This window comes from Raphanus sativus, chromosome 9 (assembly GCF_000801105.2).
Source record: "Raphanus sativus cultivar WK10039 chromosome 9, ASM80110v3, whole genome shotgun sequence".
Classification (NCBI taxonomy): domain Eukaryota; kingdom Viridiplantae; phylum Streptophyta; class Magnoliopsida; order Brassicales; family Brassicaceae; genus Raphanus; species Raphanus sativus.
This window is the reverse complement of record NC_079519.1, coordinates 27,339,648-27,356,283: the sequence shown is the minus strand read 5'-3', so window position 1 is coordinate 27,356,283 and position 16,636 is coordinate 27,339,648. Positions and strand designations below refer to the sequence as shown.

General features: G+C 41.9%; 3 protein-coding genes across 8 annotated transcripts; 2 read left to right on the top strand and 1 right to left on the bottom strand.

Annotated features, from left to right (window-relative positions):
• Positions 1 to 4: 4 nt before the first annotated feature.
• Positions 5 to 13,144, top strand: LOC108825470 (disease resistance protein RML1B). 6 transcript variants are annotated; one of them, XM_056994277.1, is made up of 7 exons: positions 5 to 2,463; positions 2,569 to 3,003; positions 3,088 to 4,183; positions 4,323 to 4,664; positions 4,765 to 4,881; positions 12,003 to 12,401; positions 12,561 to 13,144. In XM_056994277.1, exons 2-6 carry the CDS (start codon positions 2,660 to 2,662, stop codon positions 12,234 to 12,236), a joined length of 2,133 nt encoding a protein of 710 aa, XP_056850257.1. In that variant the 5' UTR covers positions 5 to 2,463; positions 2,569 to 2,659; the 3' UTR covers positions 12,237 to 12,401; positions 12,561 to 13,144. The 6 variants fall into 6 exon arrangements, with proteins under 6 accessions (XP_056850257.1, XP_018454266.1, XP_018454264.1 ...); XM_018598764.2 differs by lacking the exon at positions 5 to 2,463 and having other exon boundaries at positions 2,470 to 3,003; positions 12,069 to 12,401; XM_018598762.2 differs by lacking the exon at positions 5 to 2,463 and having other exon boundaries at positions 2,470 to 3,003.
• LOC130494741 (disease resistance protein RML1B-like) lies at positions 4,888 to 6,173 on the top strand. The gene is made up of 2 exons (XM_056994280.1): positions 4,888 to 5,104; positions 5,213 to 6,173. Exons 1-2 carry the CDS (start codon positions 4,903 to 4,905, stop codon positions 6,166 to 6,168), a joined length of 1,158 nt encoding a protein of 385 aa, XP_056850260.1. The 5' UTR covers positions 4,888 to 4,902; the 3' UTR covers positions 6,169 to 6,173.
• Positions 12,442 to 14,796, bottom strand: LOC108825479 (E3 ubiquitin-protein ligase SP1). The gene is made up of 10 exons (XM_018598777.2): positions 14,367 to 14,796; positions 14,133 to 14,260; positions 13,946 to 14,041; positions 13,740 to 13,877; positions 13,591 to 13,656; positions 13,349 to 13,461; positions 13,148 to 13,258; positions 12,993 to 13,030; positions 12,802 to 12,910; positions 12,442 to 12,717 (listed from the first exon to the last, which is right to left on the bottom strand). The coding sequence occupies exons 1-10, from the start codon at positions 14,491 to 14,493 to the stop codon at positions 12,615 to 12,617; spliced, it is 1,029 nt and encodes a 342-aa protein (XP_018454279.1). The 5' UTR covers positions 14,494 to 14,796; the 3' UTR covers positions 12,442 to 12,614.
• Positions 14,797 to 16,636: the final 1,840 nt, after the last annotated feature.

Below are 16,636 nucleotides of genomic sequence, written 5' to 3'. Positions count from 1 at the left end.
TTAGGATTTGCCTTGGGTTTCTCCTAAACAGGAGATCAAAGAACATTACCTCTCAAATTGTTGTGATTTGCCTTGGGCTACCTCACTGACTAGGACATATCTATGCATTCTTCATAATGTCCAAGTCCAAGTCCAAGCAGACAATATACACTGGTTTTGTTGGCAAACATGGATGGTGGCTTGAACAGGACAATAAAGATAATGTTCCAGTTCATCACATGCCAGGAGCTAGATATTTCATTGAATGTGGTGCCAGATCATGACCGAGGAAAACGAGAGAAAAAACAAGGACTGAATTTGATGAAGCCAGCAAAGCTTCTCTCAACAATGAAGTTACGGATGGACTAGTTAACGTGTGTTTGTTTGGAGAAGTAACGGAGTTGAAGGGGGATCTATTCTTTCCATGACCTCCTCCTCCATGTTTACCAATCCTTCCTCTAGTAACTACTAGACCTTCTGCATTTGATCTTGATCTACCATTTAAGCCTTTCTCTTTCAACTCCACTTCTAAATAGTCACTTCTTTGATCGTCAATGTTTCCTTCCCATTGCCATAGTTCAGAGTATATATAAGAGAATAATACTGAAGAGGAAAACTCGTAAGAATCGAAATAGCTTAATCCTCATATACAATATGAATGTTCAAGCTTGCAAGATCATCAACAAATTTTAGGAAAATGTCTAGATTTTCTTTTATACTTTTGTTCTCCACCATTTTATAACTTGCAAAGCTTTGATTCAAATAAGTCCGGTTCGGTAGAGTCTTAGTTTGATAGCTCCCTCTAGCTTTCTAAACTTCCAAAGCTGTTGTTTCTTTCATGAATTTCCTTAGAACTATATTGGTTAGGCTTGAACAGATCAAGTTCTTCGCACGAGTATCTTTCTCCTTAGAAAGACGATCTTTCTTAGCTTCAACTTCAGTCTTAGAGCTTGAGTCGTCTTCTTCCTTAGTATCCTTGATAACTTCTTCATTAAGAACATTACCGACCCCATGCAGCTCAAGTTGTTTCAGCCTCGTAAACTTTCACATTCCGAATCGCCAGATCCATCGAATTTGTACACAAAAATTGTTTCCTCGACGATAACACCGTGTATGCCAATATGCTCGCACTTGATAGGTGTGTCAGAGCCAAATTTTCCAGATACGACCACAATGAAAGGTAGGAGTTTGCTGCTATCTATCTCTAGAAATTGGACTGAAAATACGGAATAGCAAGAAACAGTTTCAAAAATCATCAAACAGAGCAAAGAAACAGAGAAGATCAGGGAGAGAAAAACACCCAACTCCTTCGGCTGTATGGATTGCATATCTGGTCAATGATGTAATGTTATAAAAAACGTAAAGGGCTCAGAGAATTCAGTATTAATAATTAGGGATAAACTATCTCAGTCAGTTACAAGAATTAAAGATGCTCGTCTATACAGGTTGTCTAAACAGGTATCTCTCTACTTTTGGTCTCAGGCCGTCTAGAGCGAGCTCGTCCAGTGGAGAGGTCATCCCAGACTTCTACAGTGATCAAAGAGGCAATGCTCTCCTTTTTTTTTTTGAAACACACTTATATTAAATGATCAAATCAAAGTAGTTGGAGCCATTAAAACCAGTTCAACAGACAAAGCCTGCTTTGCTAGCTTATCAGCTACATCATTTCTCACACGAGAAATCCAGTGAAAAGAAATACATTCGAAAGAAGAAGCTAAAGAGATAATATCCGCTAAGATCCTCGACATTCCGAAATCGCCACATTCCGAAACATATTTAGGGCCTGACTGGTGTAACCGCAGCGGTTGCGGTTGCGTTTGCGGGAGTTTGTGGGTGTGGGTGATTGCGGTTTTAAGCGTTTTCTAAAGATTTGTATGACTGGTACAGGTGTTAGAAATTGTTGCGTTTGTGGGACTCTTATGACTGGTAAACTACCAAACGCAACATCTGTTAAATAATAATTTAATAATATTTACAATATAAAATTTCTATTTATAAAATCATATTATTAAATTTTAAAAGTTTATAAAATATTTTGGTTTTAAATTTTTATAATATAAATTGAAATATAGTATGAATACATTTTACAATTTCTATTATTTCAATTTAAAATTTTTATTGGATGTTTTAGTATTATTTTTTATTTATTCTGTTTTTAAAGAAAAAAAATTTACCCTCCCGCAACCGCAAACGCTAGCTGGAACCAGTTTTTGATTTTAAGAAGTTCGGAGCGGTTTGAAGCGATTTATAGCATTTTCTGTGATTGTTTCGAAACGCCAACAACCGCTATGAACCGCAAAAGCTGCGTTTGCTGGTGGTAGCGGGAAAACGAGTCAGCCCCTTTATGTTTTCCGTTTGGTACGATTTAGTTTTCTGTTTACAGGCAAGTGTCTCATGCCTAGTGGCTATATGGTAAAAACAAAAGTACGGAGTCCACCCACACAGTGAATTCCACTATTCCAATCACTGCGATACGATCTTTAGGTCAGCAAATTTCATCCTTCCTCAATTGTGTAATGTAAACACTCACAATCCCCTCTCTCTCTCTCTCATGGCTTCTTCTTCTTCTTCTTCGCTTCGGTCCTGGAGATTCAACGTCTTCACCAGTTTTCACGGACCTGACGTCCGTAAAACATTTCTCAGTCATTTACGGGAACAGTTTAATCGCAATGGGATTTCCATGTTCGATGATGAAAGGATCGAGAGAGGCCAAACCATTGGCCCTGAACTAATGGAATCGATTGGAGAATCGAGGATCGCGATCGTGTTGCTCTCGAAAAATTATGCTTCTTCGAGCTGGTGTTTGGATGAACTGTTGGAGATTTTGAAGTGCAAGGAAGATATGGGACAAGTCGTGATGACGATCTTCTACGGAGTAGATCCATCTGCTGTAAGGAAACAGACCGGAGATTTTGGGAAATTTTTCAACGAAACTTGCGCTAGTTATGGAGAGGGGGAGCGGCGAAGATGGAGCAAAGCTTTGAACGATGTGGGAAACATTGCCGGGGAACACTTCCTCAACTGGTTTGTGTTTATATTTATTTTGTTTGTGAGTAATGGAACAGAGGAAGTCTTATTATCTCTATTGTTTTTTTTTTTTTATCTAAGGGTCAATGAAGCTAAAATGATTGCGAAGATTGCAAAAGATGTTTTACAAAAACTGAATGCAACACCGTGTAGAGATTTTGAAGGCATTGTGGGACTTGATGCTCATCTAAAGGAAATAGAGTCTTTGTTAGATCTGGATTACGATGGAGTTAAGATGGTTGCCATCACTGGTCCTGCAGGGATCGGTAAGACTACCATAGCTCGAGCTTTACATAGTCTACTCTCCCGTAGGTTCCAGCTTACTTGTTTTGTGGACAACCTTAGGGAAATCTGTCCTAGTGGTCTTGACGAATATGGTTGGAAGAAAAGGTTACAAGAAAATTTTCTTTCAAAGGTTTTGAACCACAAGGACATGAGGATATGCCATTTAGGTGCAGTAAAAGAAAACCTATGCGACCAGAAAGTGCTTATCATTCTTGATGACGTGAACAGTCTAAAGCAATTAGAGGCGTTGGCTAATGAGAGTGCATGGTTTGGTCCTGGGAGTAGGATTGTAGTGACCACAGAAAACCTAGAGATTTTGCAGCAACATGGTATCGGTAGCACTTACCATGTGGGGTTTCCATTTGATGAAGAAGCTATCGAGATCTTATGTAGATGTGCTTTTAGACTAAGGTCTCCACTTTATGGTTTTGAGGTGCTTTGTACAAGGATAATAAGGCTTTGTGGTAATCTTCCATTGGCTCTATGTGTGGTGGGTAAATCTTTACGTGGGAAGAAGAAGGACGAATGGGAAGATGTAGTGAACAGACTGGAAACTATTCTTGATCAAGGTATAGAGGACGTGCTAAAAGTGGGCTATGAAAGTTTAGAGGAGAATGAGCAAACCCTATTTCTCCACATTGCAGTCTTCTTCAACAATGAAGATAGTGATCTTGTGAAAGCCATGTTCTCTGACGGTACAATAGATGTCAAACGCGGTTTGCAGATCCTAGTCTATAGATCTCTCATAGAGATATCTACATATGGGAATATAATCGAGATGCACAAGCTACTACGACGAGTGGGTAGACAAGCCATTCATAAACAAGAGCCTTGGAAACGCCAAATCTTACTGGATGCGCATGAGATTTGCGATGTCCTCGAAAACGAAACAGTAAATTCTTTTCCACTTTTTTATATATATATATATCTGTTTGATTCCTTGGTAATTATTTTTATATCAGACCAGTCATTCTAGGCAAAATCTGACATAGGGACCTAACCTTTTATTTTTTATCTGTAATTTGGTTTAGGGAACTAGAGCTGTGTCCGGCATATCATTTGATATATCAGGAATCAACGACCTGATTGTTGACGAAAGAGCTTTTAAAAGAATGTATAATCTTCAGTTTCTCAAAGTCTACAAAAGCAGAGATGACAAACTAAAATTTGACATTCTTGCTGGGGAAAAAAGCAGAGATGATATGAATGATGTAATACATATACCTGAGGAGATGAAGTTTCCACGCCGTCTAAGGTTTCTACATTGGAATGCATACCCTAACAAGTGTCTTCCTCCTTCCTTTCATCCTGAATATCTCGTGGAACTTGATATGAAGCATGGCAAATTCGAGCACCTCTGGAAAGGAACCCAGGTTGGTGTATGTACTTAATATATATATATATATATATATGAATTATCTTCTCTTCATGTTATATGATGTCCCTCTGTTGTTGTGTGGTTCTCAAATTCAGCGGCTTGCAAATCTCAAGAAGCTTGATCTGTCATTTTCATGCCAGTTGAAGGAACTCCCGGATCTTTCAAGAGCAACAAATCTGAAGATATTGGATATGAGTTATTGCAAGAGTTTGGTAGAGATTCCATCCTCTTTTATGCATCTTCAGAAACTAGAATTGTGGTGGATGGATGATTGCGTAAACCTACAAGTCATTCCAGACCACCTGAACTTGGCTTCTCTTGGAATTGTCGAAATGAACGGATGTTCAAAATTGAGAAAGTTTCTGTTTATTTCAACTACTTCACCGAGATTGAGTATATGTGGGGACTCTTTTCGACAACGGCCGCCATCATCTGGTATGTACTCTCGTATAAGGAAAAGTGGGAAACTCAAGGGATTAACACATCTCCACAAGAGTCTAATATGTCTAGACCTACGGTATTCTGATATTGAGACGATTCCAGATTGCATCAAAGATCTTCATCAGCTAGAGCAACTCTCCCTTGATGGATGTAGAAGACTCGCATCATTGCCAGAGCTCCCTGGTTCGATCAAATCCTTAAATGCGGAAGATTGCGAATCACTGGAGACCGTGTTTTGCCCTTTGAATAGCAGTCCAAATGCAGTACTCGATTTCACCAACTGCTTCAAATTAGGCCAACAAGCACGAAGAGAAATTATCCACCGTTCCTTGTCTTGTGAATGGGTTATCTTACCAGGAAAAAAAGTACCTGCCAAGTTTGATCACCGAGCCAGAGGAAGTTCATTGACCATTAGAATTCCCTATGGTAACAATCCTCTTTCTGCTGTATCTATATTGAAGCTTTGCGTTGTGGTGTCACCTAACCATCAAATCAGCAAAAAAAGTAGACATTCAGAATACTTAGTGTGCCGCTGCATAAGCAAAGGCGACCTAGACCCCGTTGTTGAGGAGTTTTGCGTAAGCTATGTCTCCAGATATCGATCTGAACATCTACTTATATTTCACCCTCGCTTGCCATTCATCTTCCCCTCCGAAGTCAGCAGAGAGACAGTGTTCGAATTCAGCAGCAAATCTCACGAATTCGACGTTATTGAATGTGGTGCCAAAGTGTTTGAAGACAAGAGCATCCAAGGGAGCTATGAATCTGGATCAGACCAAGTGTCTGAAGACCACATTGATTACCTCACTGATGGGAGGTACGAATCATGTGAAGACGATATTAATAGTCTGATCGACGAGAGCCTTGAGTTGAACCCAGCGAATCCTTTACAGGCGACACCGTATGAATCAAGTGAGGAGCGCGAATGGAGTGAGGACGAATACGAATTGAGTGAACAGTACCGCCAAAGCAGACGACAATTTCGAGCTCAGTGCCGCCGAAGAAGTGAATCTCAACGGACGATAGAGGAATTTGAGAAAAAAAAGATCCCGAAGTAATACAGGCTGGAATCTGTCACAGGAGTATCACGCCTAACAACCTGATCACAAAAAGGCGTAGTCAGCAAATACATCCAGCTCATTTCACCTTTTGCTTTATGCTTTTACTTTATGCTTTTGTCGTCATTAACAGGTCATTGTTTTAGACCGTTAGTGTGACCCTCGAACTTTAGTATTTGTACTCATCTCCTGCATTTGCAGAGATCTATCAGAAATCATTTTATCCAACCTCTAAAACTCTCTGTTCTTATATCCTAAGGATCTAGCATCTTCGAGGTGACTATTCTAAAACTCACAGTCCCCTTCTAGACTAGTATTCACCTTTCTTAGAGCTATTGGTTAGCTCCTAGTTAGGATCTATCTGTCATACTGATTATCTCTGTCTCATTGGTATCAGAAGTCACCTTTCCTCGGTACCGAAACCATGGTTGAAACACGACTCCAAGAGAGATCTCTGACTGAGCAAGTTGACGAGTTACGGTCCTTACACGACCTCCTCGCTGCTGAGCTTAAGTCTCGTTCCGACTCCCTCGACGCTCGTTTCGACAGACTCGAGGCCCTGATGTTCTCCGCCAACGCCTCACCGCTCCACGCCACCGGAAAAGCCCCACTAGACCCCGGCCCCTCCCACCCTCCGACACCCTTCAACCTCGGTTCTTCCCAACCACCTGACCCCCCAGATCTCAACGGATTCCGTCAACACAACGAGTTTGGCAGACTCACATCTCGCCTTTCCAAAATCTCGTTCCCAAAGTTCGATGGCACTGACCTCCGCGACTGGCTTTCCAAGTGTGAGCAGTTCTTTGATATCGACGGCACCTCACAGGAGCTGAAGGTACGCTTAGCTGCGATGCATCTCACCGGAAGAGCTACTCAATGGCACACAAACTACATGAGCACTAGGTTTGGCCTGTTCCCTCTTGGACAGACTATATAATCGCCATATCTGCTCGTTTTTGTGAACTCTTTGACGACCCTCTTGCTGAGCTAGTGGCCCTCAAGCAAGGCTCCGATTTGGTTGCTGCCTATCTCGACAAGTTTGAGACGACAAGGATGCGCCTTGTCCTTCCTGAGGCTCATGCTCTTAGCATTTTCCTGGCTAACATGAACCCTCATCTCTCTCTCCACACGAGACAGTTTGAAACAACCTCCATTGCGGGCGCTGCAAAGATTGCTATGCTCCATGAATCCTCTCTCTCCCATACCCCAAACCGACAAAGAGCCCCCTTCAATCCTTACCCAAACACAAAACCCTACCAAAAACCAAACAACCCTTCCCCCCTCCTACCTCTAACCCAAGCCCCCACCAACCAAAAACCCTCCTTTATTCCCCGAAACCCCACTGACAAACCACCTCGAAAGTTCTCCTACCAGGAAATGCAAGACAGAAGATCGAAAGGCTTATGTATGTTTTGTGATGAACCATTTACTCCTGGCCATCAACTAAAACACAAGCGCTCTCAGATCTATGTCATGGAGTGTGATGATGCTGATACCATCCCTGACGATAGCTCCTCTGATGCCGAGCCAGAGTCAGACGACAAGCAAGCGACTGTTGAAGTCACACCAGTCATCTCCATCAATGCCTTAAACGGCTCCACCTCCTACAACTGTATGCGCTTGATTGGTCATCACGGCAAACACAAGCTGCATATACTTGTAGACCCTGGAAGTACCCACAACTTTGTGGACCTCAACATCGCCACTCAACTGGGTTGTGAGCTCGAACCAACGCGCCCAATGTCAGTGAAAGCTGCAACTGGTGACACCCTTCTCACAAACTTCAAGTGCTCGGCTTTCACTTGGACCGTTCAAGGCTCCTCCTTTACGACGGAAATCCGCACTGTCCCTCTTGACTGCTGCGATTTTGTGCTTGGAGTGCAATGGCTTTGCACTTTGGGACCTATTCTTTGGGACTTCCTCAACCTCAGAATGGAGTTCACACTCTCTGGCACCAAACATGTACTTCGTGGCGTCGTTAAGACAGGAGGCAAGGTTATTAAGGGCTCCAGCTTGAACAAGCTCATGCTCCAAGAACCTCAAATAGCCTTAATCCAGCTACAACAGATTGATGAGAATGCCGACAACCAGCAAAGCCTCAATCCTGAAATGTTGTACTCTCACATCTCTGCTTCGGGAACAACAAATGCTGACGACCCAGCTCTCCAACAACTTCTTCAAACGTTTGAAGATATCTTTCAAGAACCTAAGTCACTGCCACCGTTTAGAGAGGGTTTTGATCACCAGATACCACTCCTTGCGGGCTCCAACCCCGTCAACTTACGCCCGTATCGGTACTCTTCTCTTCAAAAAGATACAATCGATACGATGATCAAGGAAATGCTGACTCAAGGGATCATTCAGCACAGTGCTAGCCCCTACGCCTCACCCATCGTCTTGGTCAAGAAAAAAGATGGCACGTGGCGTCTTTGTGTGGATTACAGAGGGCTCAACAAGCAGACGATCAAGGACAAGTATCCGATCCCTCTGCTAGAAGACCTCCTCGATGAACTTGGTGGCGCCAAGTACTTCTCTAAGTTGGATCTTCGAGCAGGTTTTCACCAACTCCGAATGTCGGAGGATGACGTCTACAAGACAGCATTCAAGACACATCAAGGGCACTATGAATACCTTGTCATGCCTTTCGGCTTGACAAACGCCCCTTGCACTTTCCAGAGTCTTATGAATCATGTATTTCAAGACCTCTCTCGGAAATCAGTGCTTGTCTTTTTCGACGACATCCTTGTATACAGCAAGACTTGGGAGGAACACCTACAACACCTTGCGGAGGTCTTCCTGATCCTGCAACAACAACAGCTGTATCTCAAACTCTCTAAATGTACTATTGGTGCAACGATCATAGAGTACCTTGGCCACTTTATTTCTGCTGACGGCGTGAGCACCGATCCCCGAAAGATTGCTGTAATACGTGATTGGCCAATCCCTACGACACAGAAGCACCTACGGAGCTTCTTGGGATTGGCAAACTATTACCGCCGCTTCATCAAAGGTTATAGCTCCATCGCTCGCCCCCTCAGCACGCTACTGAAAAAAGATGGCTTTACTTGGTCCCTTGAAGCTGATCAATCCTTCTCAGACCTCAAAGCAGCGCTCAGTTCCACGCCTGTCTTAGCCCTCCCCGACTTTGATCAACCTTTCATTGTTGAGACAGACGCGTCAAACACCGGTATTGGTGCGGTCCTTATGCAGGGAAAACACCCTATCTGCTTCATAAGTCGCTCCCTTGGTCCCCGCCACCAAAACCTGTCTGTGTATGAAAAGGAGTTGATGGCATTAGTGCACGCAGTGCAAACCTGGCACCCCTACCTTGCGCATCGCCCTTTCATCATCAACACTGATCAGCGAAGCCTCAAGTACCTCATGGAGCAGAAAATAACTACACCTTTCCAGCACATGTGGCTCTCTAAGCTTATGGGCTACAACTTCGAGATCCACTACAAGCAAGGGAAAGACAATGTTGTTGCTGACGCTCTCTCTCGAGTCTCTGGCTCTCAGTTGCTGAACATGGTACTATCTCAGGCTCATACTGGTTTCTACGATTCGTTGAAGCTACTCTGGGAAACCGATGCTACTCTCCAGAAGATTATCTGCGACTTGAAATCTAACAGCTCTTCACACCCCCTCTTCACATACACAAACGGAGAGCTGAGACGTCGAGGCAAGCTAGTCGTTGGAAACGATAAAGATATCAAGTTGCACATCTTCAAATGGCTTCACGACTCTGCCATTGGGGGACACTCTGGACGTGACGCAACCTTACATCGTATCAGATCTTTGTTCTATTGGCCTAAGCTAAACGTGGAGGTCCAGAACTACATTCGAAACTGTAGTATCTGCCAACAGAACAAGTACGATATGGCTGCCAAACCGGGTCTTCTACAACCTCTACCAATTCCTGATGGGATCTGGGAATCTATAAGCCTAGACTTCATTGAAGGTCTCCCGCCGTCTCAGGGCAAACACTGTATTATGGTAGTGGTCGATAGGATGAGCAAGAACGCACACTTTATACCCTTGTCCCACCCATACACGGCCCTCACTGTTGCTCAGGCATTCTTGGACAACATCTTCAAACTCCATGGCATGCCCAAAGATGTCATCAGTGACAGAGATCCGATCTTTATCAGTGAGGTTTGGAACGAGCTCTTCCGTGTACAAGGGGTTACTCTCAAGCGCTCCACTGCTTACCACCCTCAAACCGACGGTCAAACAGAGGTAACCAACAAGACCTTGGAGACCTATCTACGCTGTATGGCTGCTGAGACACCAACATCCTGGAGCAAATGGCTCAGTCTTGCAGAATGGTGGTATAACACCACTTTTCACTCTGCCATTCAAGCTACTCCATACGAGGTCATCTACGGTCAACCCCCACCACTTCACCTCCCTTACCTTCCGGGTGAAAGCTCCTCCGTTGTTGTAGACCGCAGCCTCCAGAAGCGTGAGGAAGTGATTAACATGCTTAAATTTCACTTGCTTCGCGCTCAGAACCGTATGCGGCAGTATGCCGATGCAAAGCGTTCCCAGCGAGAGTTCAAGATCGGTGATTACGTATACTTGAAGCTCCAGCCATATCGCCAGCATACAGTGAAAAAGAATAAGGCTCCACACAAGCTCTCGCCACGCTTTTATGGTCCCTTCCGTGTGCTAGACCGTATCGGCAAGGTTGCCTACAAACTCTCGCTGCCTACTGAAGCTGCAATTCATGACACATTTCACGTGAGTCAACTAAAGCTGTGCCCAAACCCTGCTTCATCCTCCCCTGCGGTTCCTCAGTACTGGCTTGACCTCGGCAACACCAAAGAACCTGCAGCAATTCTGGAGACTAAGACTGTTAAGCGCCAAAACGAAGCTGCAACAAAAGTTTTAGTCCACTGGAAAGATGAATCACCTGAAATGGCAACTTGGGAGTTCTACAAGGACTTCACCAACAAGTATCCTCTTTTCAATCCTTGAGGACAAGGTTGCTCTGAAGAAGGGAGTATTGTCACAGGAGTATCACGCCTAACAACCTGATCACAAAAAGGCGTAGTCAGCAAATACATCCAGCTCATTTCACCTTTTGCTTTATGCTTTTACTTTATGCTTTTGTCGTCATTAACAGGTCATTGTTTTAGACCGTTAGTGTGACCCTCGAACTTTAGTATTTGTACTCATCTCCTGCATTTGCAGAGATCTATCAGAAATCATTTTATCCAACCTCTAAAACTCTCTGTTCTTATATCCTAAGGATCTAGCATCTTCGAGGTGACTATTCTAAAACTCACAGTCCCCTTCTAGACTAGTATTCACCTTTCTTAGAGCTATTGGTTAGCTCCTAGTTAGGATCTATCTGTCATACTGATTATCTCTGTCTCAGAATCTGGGTCGACCAGATTGGTTTCCGAGGTTCTAAGTTCTAACCGACCGCCCTTAGATGTGATCGATGGGTCGATATGGCCGATATCCAACTTGATAACCTGAAACAAATGAAAGATGGATGAGATGCCAATGATACTGATAACAAAACATAGAATATGAAGGTGATAAAAGAAACAAATTTGTTGATTGAAAATTATATAGAATATTGAACCGTTTAAAATCCAGCCATGATTTGGAAGTTATACGATTGACATGATTCACATTTGACATAGTAATTTCTTTTTGTAACACAAAAACCGGCATAGCATATATATAAACTATTTTATGTACTAGATTCCAGAGAATTTAGGTTTTGCATCGTGGTTCAGTGGTTGCCCCTAAACCACACAGATTGAAGTAGCTAGCAGATTTTTGTGTCGCGTGCGCATAAACTAGGGTCGCTTCACTGACAGGAACATGTCTATGCATCCAAGCGGGACATCTATTTATATGCTAAAGAACATGGATGGCTTGAACAGGAGAATGAGATGATGTTCGAATTCATCAGTACCTACCACGAACTCAACATTGTTGAATGTGGTGCCCATGTGTTTACGGTGGAAAAAGAGATAAGAAGGCTTGGGTTTGATCAAGCCAACAAAGCGACTCAATCTCTTCTCTCAACACTAATATTACTGAAGGAATAATCTACACGAAAGAAGACAACAATGGCAAAGCTGAGAATCGTACAGATTGTTGGAGCTGGCTTCTCTGCTTTAGTATCTCCCATTTTGTGAGAAACACTTAAAGCTTGTTTTGGGGAAAAAGACAGATATAGTCAATCAAGAGTGAAGCAAGGAAGATTCAAACAGGTTAAGCTGCAAACACCTAATGTCATTGGCAGCGGCAAGATTAATTAAATCGAACTTACTGCAAACACCTTATGTTTTTATATAGTTCAAATGTATTGTTCTTGAAGGCAAACAAGAGAGGATAACGAACACCAATTTAGTATCGTTTTGATCTTGCAGTATTTACAGGCAACTCGAGTAGAGAATGCTTCTGAGCCCTGAGTTGAGTTTTGCTCAGTGACGATATGTCTTAACCACCTGATCTATACGTCTCCGACAAAGTGGACAGCTGGACAAATGGGAGGAGCATGCGGTGCAGCAGCACATATGACCACACCTGCGAGAAGTAACAACAACACACGCTCTTTTTAGCAATTTGCAAATGTAAAAAACAGCCAAAATGAAGCAGAAGAATGCTTACGGGACAAACACAGCATTGTAGTTCTGCTCAAGGCAGATCACACAGAGATCAGGAACAGCGCCTTCATTCTTGGTAGAATCTGAAACGCTCTCATGTGCGCCGTTTGAACCTGGTGAGAGAAAAGTTTTGTGGTCAGAAACTGTGCTACCAATTTATGAGTGGAAAATAAAAAGATTTCACCCAATGGATACCTTCAGTCCCAGCTCTCTTAGCTGCTGCATCAAGCACTCTGCAACAACAGTTGACACTGCTTAATTTTTTTGTGTACATAATTTTCGAGGGAAACAAAACGGATCTAGTTGAGGACAATTATTCAACTTTATAGACAGACAAATGTTTAACATACCTTTTCTGTATTTCTCGCCGCTGTCTTCTCTCTAGAAGAAAATCAATGACATGCTTTGTAATTAGAAACACACCAAAAACAGTTAAACCCATGGAGGCATACTTGTACAACCTGTAAAAACAGTTTGGCTCATCGTCGTCTTTTTCTGAAATAGAATAGGAGAAGAAGAACAAAGTGAGGGAGGACAGAGAGATAGAGGACCTTGACCATTTCCCCAGATTAGAAATGAGCTGATCGAGTGATTTAGGAGAGACGTAGAAAGGCCCTCTTTCAGGTTTCTGAATCCTTAAATCTCCAATATCGTCCTTGACAGCCTGCCATACATGCCAGCAATAGAAATTAGATTCAAACTCATCAGTATGGCTCTCTAGAAAGATCGATCCAGCATTCTACAAATACTCTTTCTGCTAAATTTCCATATAAACACTAAGAATACGACATACCTCGCCAACAATTGTGAGAGGCATTCCAGTAGGAAGAACACGCTCAATGCGCTTAACTCCAAGCATCTGAAACCAAAACGATACCCGCTTAAAGCAAATAGAGAGGTCAATAACAACAAACAAGCAACCGAATAGAAAAGCAAAAATACCTTAAGGCCTTGGAGATAATCAAGTGTTCCTCGTACAAGAGACCGCCCTGACTCTTCAAAAACTTCACTTCCAACAGTCAAAGCAAACCCTGTTGCACCACGAGCTCCCACTACATTCACACGACTTGTCCCATCATCCTGTTTCACAAACAATTATGAAATTCGAGAGATTGTTTATAAGAAAGCAACTTGATATTTTGACATACCAGGAACCAAGGAACCTCCTTGCTCATAGATAGCATCAGCGCACTATCTTGTACCCAAGAACCAGTCTCATTGTGTTTCAGAAAATGTTGTTCCGCCTGAAAACACATCAAATATATATATGATTTGCTATAGTTTCACATACACCTAACTGACAAAACGGGAAACACAAACTAGACTAATAAGTACCGTTTCCTCGACGATAACACCGCGTATGCCACTATGCTCACACTTGATAGGAGTGTCAGAGCCAACTCTTCCTGAAACGGCCACAATGAAAGGAAGGAGCTTGCTGCTATCTAATTCTAGCAATTGCGCTGCAAAATACATAGTAAATCCGAAAAACAAGTATTAATAAGAATCAGACAAAAATAATATATATGAGAGAGAGTAGATGAAGCAATTTGGGGGGGAGAAGATGACCTAGCTCCTTGAGTTGGTTAACCCTAGTGACGGTTTTGAGTACTTCGGCGTCCCTGCCACTACTCCGGCCGAGAAGATAAAGAGCGGCGGCGCTGAGGCAGCAGGTAACTCCTCCCCAATGAATCATCTTCCCCTAATGTTTGGAGTTTCAGCCGCGAATGAAAATTAAATATTTGGGATTAGTAAAGCGCGATTGCAAAGACGATCGTGACGCTGACGAGAGCTATGAGTTTGACATCGAGGAAGCGTTCCAAGGATTATTAGACACTGAGAGAGCAGTGGAGGAGTGATCTCTGGATCGCACGAAGGTGAGAATTTCAGAACGTTGTAATTGGATGATTCTTTGCTTCGATCTCTCTCTCGAGGTTTGGGGGCAAAGAAGACGATAAAGGTCGGAAGGAAGCAAGGAAGGTAGCTAATGACGTGTCCACTTCCCAATATTCGGTTGCGTGGGCCTATATGTTTATTATTTAAGCCCAACTAGACGCAAAAGTCTTTCTTTTTTTGTTTGTCGTCGTCGTCGCACAAGTCTTTGTTTTTTTTTCTTTTGACAAAGGATCACACAAGTCTTTGTTAATCACGTGATGATCTTTTCTGACTAATGAACCATTAATATTTTGTTTCATTACCGGATTGCTGCATATATTAGCTGAATCATTAACCTGATTCAGGTTTATTATGTTTATACCTAATGCATATATTAGCTGTAGAATCCCGTTTAGCTGTTGTCAAATTTTCCTCTGAAAAGACTTTTTGGTGGATTGGATTCCATCCAAATCTCTGCTCTCTCTCTCGGAATGAATTCCATCCAAATTCTTTCAGATTCTCAGACTTTGATCAACACAACCAACCGTCGATCCATGAATCTGGAGATTTTTGGCGTTCTCCAATACATCTACCTCTTTTCTTCTTCATCTAGGGCATCTCCAACCCAACTCCATTTTTAACTTCAAAATGGAGTAAAAGTGATTATAAAGTAACATATGCTCCAACCCAACTCCATATCTCACTACATTTTGAAGTTTACTCCATAAATTGAGTAATCTATTTTTTGTTTGTTCATGACTCCATTATGGAATGAAAAATAAAGTAGGATTAGAGTAATTTTACTCCATATTCATTTTTATTCTATTTTGAAAGAAAAAATGGAGTTTTACATTGGAGATGCTCTTGAGATCATTAATTTACGTTTGTTTTTCGTTCTCAAAATGCCCAAACTGATGCGTGGGCTTACATGTTTTTTAATCTAAGCCCAACTAGACGCAAAAGTCTAGTTCTCTTGTAACACCAAAATTCACAATTCACAATATTCTATCTATGGTGTTTGGATTTAGTTTTTTTTGACACTGATTTAAATAAAAATAAATGCAAATTATACATTGCTGAGAGTTGAACCTTTGACATAATCGTCACGCTAAACTTGTTTGGATTTAGTTTAGTGGTACGAGTTTACATTTTAGAACTTCAGTATTAACAATCACTTGTAAAGCAATTTGTACACATATCATCACTACCATTTATTTTCTTCAGATGACATGGTTTTAAAAAGAGTTACGGGGTTATCAACCTTTAATTTTTAGTTAGAGATTTAAAAATAAAGTAATCACTAATAAATTTTGTAAATTATACATTTAAATATAGACATAATTCAAATTAGAGGATAAAAACATATTTACAATAAATACACTAAATAATCACTATATATTGAATCTTTCTAGTGCCATGGCACAATATGTCTCGAGCTCACTTGCCAAACCTAACACTCCAGCTGATCCATCATGACTCTCCCCATCCTCCACTCTACAATCCTCTCGACACCATCTTTGACGGTGTCAAGACCGCTTTCTTCCGTTCAATCTTCAGTTTCCATCTTTACTCAACCGAAACCGATATCAAATGCGGCTCAATCTCAAACGGTGGCGAATACTTCATGAGTATCTTAACAAATACTTGACCAACAGCCTTCAAATCTTCGAAGAATAGAAAAGATTTAGCCATTCTTATTGCTGAAAGTTTACAAAGATAGAGAAAATTGAAATGATGAATTTCATGGGATGAGACTTATCTAGTCTAAGTTTCACTCAAAAGATCAAAAGAAATAATGAAAGGTGCATTGAATTAAAAACAGTTAAAGAAGTGGCGACAATACTTGGATTAAGCCGTTTCTATCATGTTCGACGCTTGGATTCATCGAGAATATGTCGATAACGAGGACGATTATTGCTTACTGATACATAGCCCAACTATCAGTTTTTACAGGCCCGAACAAT

What these genes read in the sequence shown, in the direction of transcription:
- LOC108825470 (XM_018598762.2), top strand. Translation starts at nt 2,531, where the DNA reads ATGGCTTCTTCTTCTTCTTCTTCGCTTCGGTCCTGGAGATTCAACGTC. An exon ending in GGGGAACACTTCCTCAACTG is followed by an intron (nt 3,004 to 3,087) that starts GTTTGTGTTTAT and finishes TTTTTATCTAAG; the next exon opens with GGTCAATGAAGCTAAAATGA. An exon ending in TGAGTTATTGCAAGAGTTTG is followed by an intron (nt 4,882 to 12,002) that starts GTAGAGATTCCA and finishes CTTCACTGACAG; the next exon opens with GAACATGTCTATGCATCCAA.
- LOC130494741 (XM_056994280.1), top strand. Translation starts at nt 4,903, where the DNA reads ATGCATCTTCAGAAACTAGAATTGTGGTGGATGGATGATTGCGTAAAC. An exon ending in ACAACGGCCGCCATCATCTG is followed by an intron (nt 5,105 to 5,212) that starts GTATGTACTCTC and finishes AGACGATTCCAG; the next exon opens with ATTGCATCAAAGATCTTCAT.
- LOC108825479 (XM_018598777.2), bottom strand. Translation starts at nt 14,493, where the DNA reads ATGATTCATTGGGGAGGAGTTACCTGCTGCCTCAGCGCCGCCGCTCTT. An exon ending in CGGCGAGAAATACAGAAAAG is followed by an intron (nt 13,031 to 13,147) that starts GTATGTTAAACA and finishes CTGTTGTTGCAG; the next exon opens with AGTGCTTGATGCAGCAGCTA. An exon ending in TAAGAGAGCTGGGACTGAAG is followed by an intron (nt 12,911 to 12,992) that starts GTATCCATTGGG and finishes TTCTCTCACCAG; the next exon opens with GTTCAAACGGCGCACATGAG.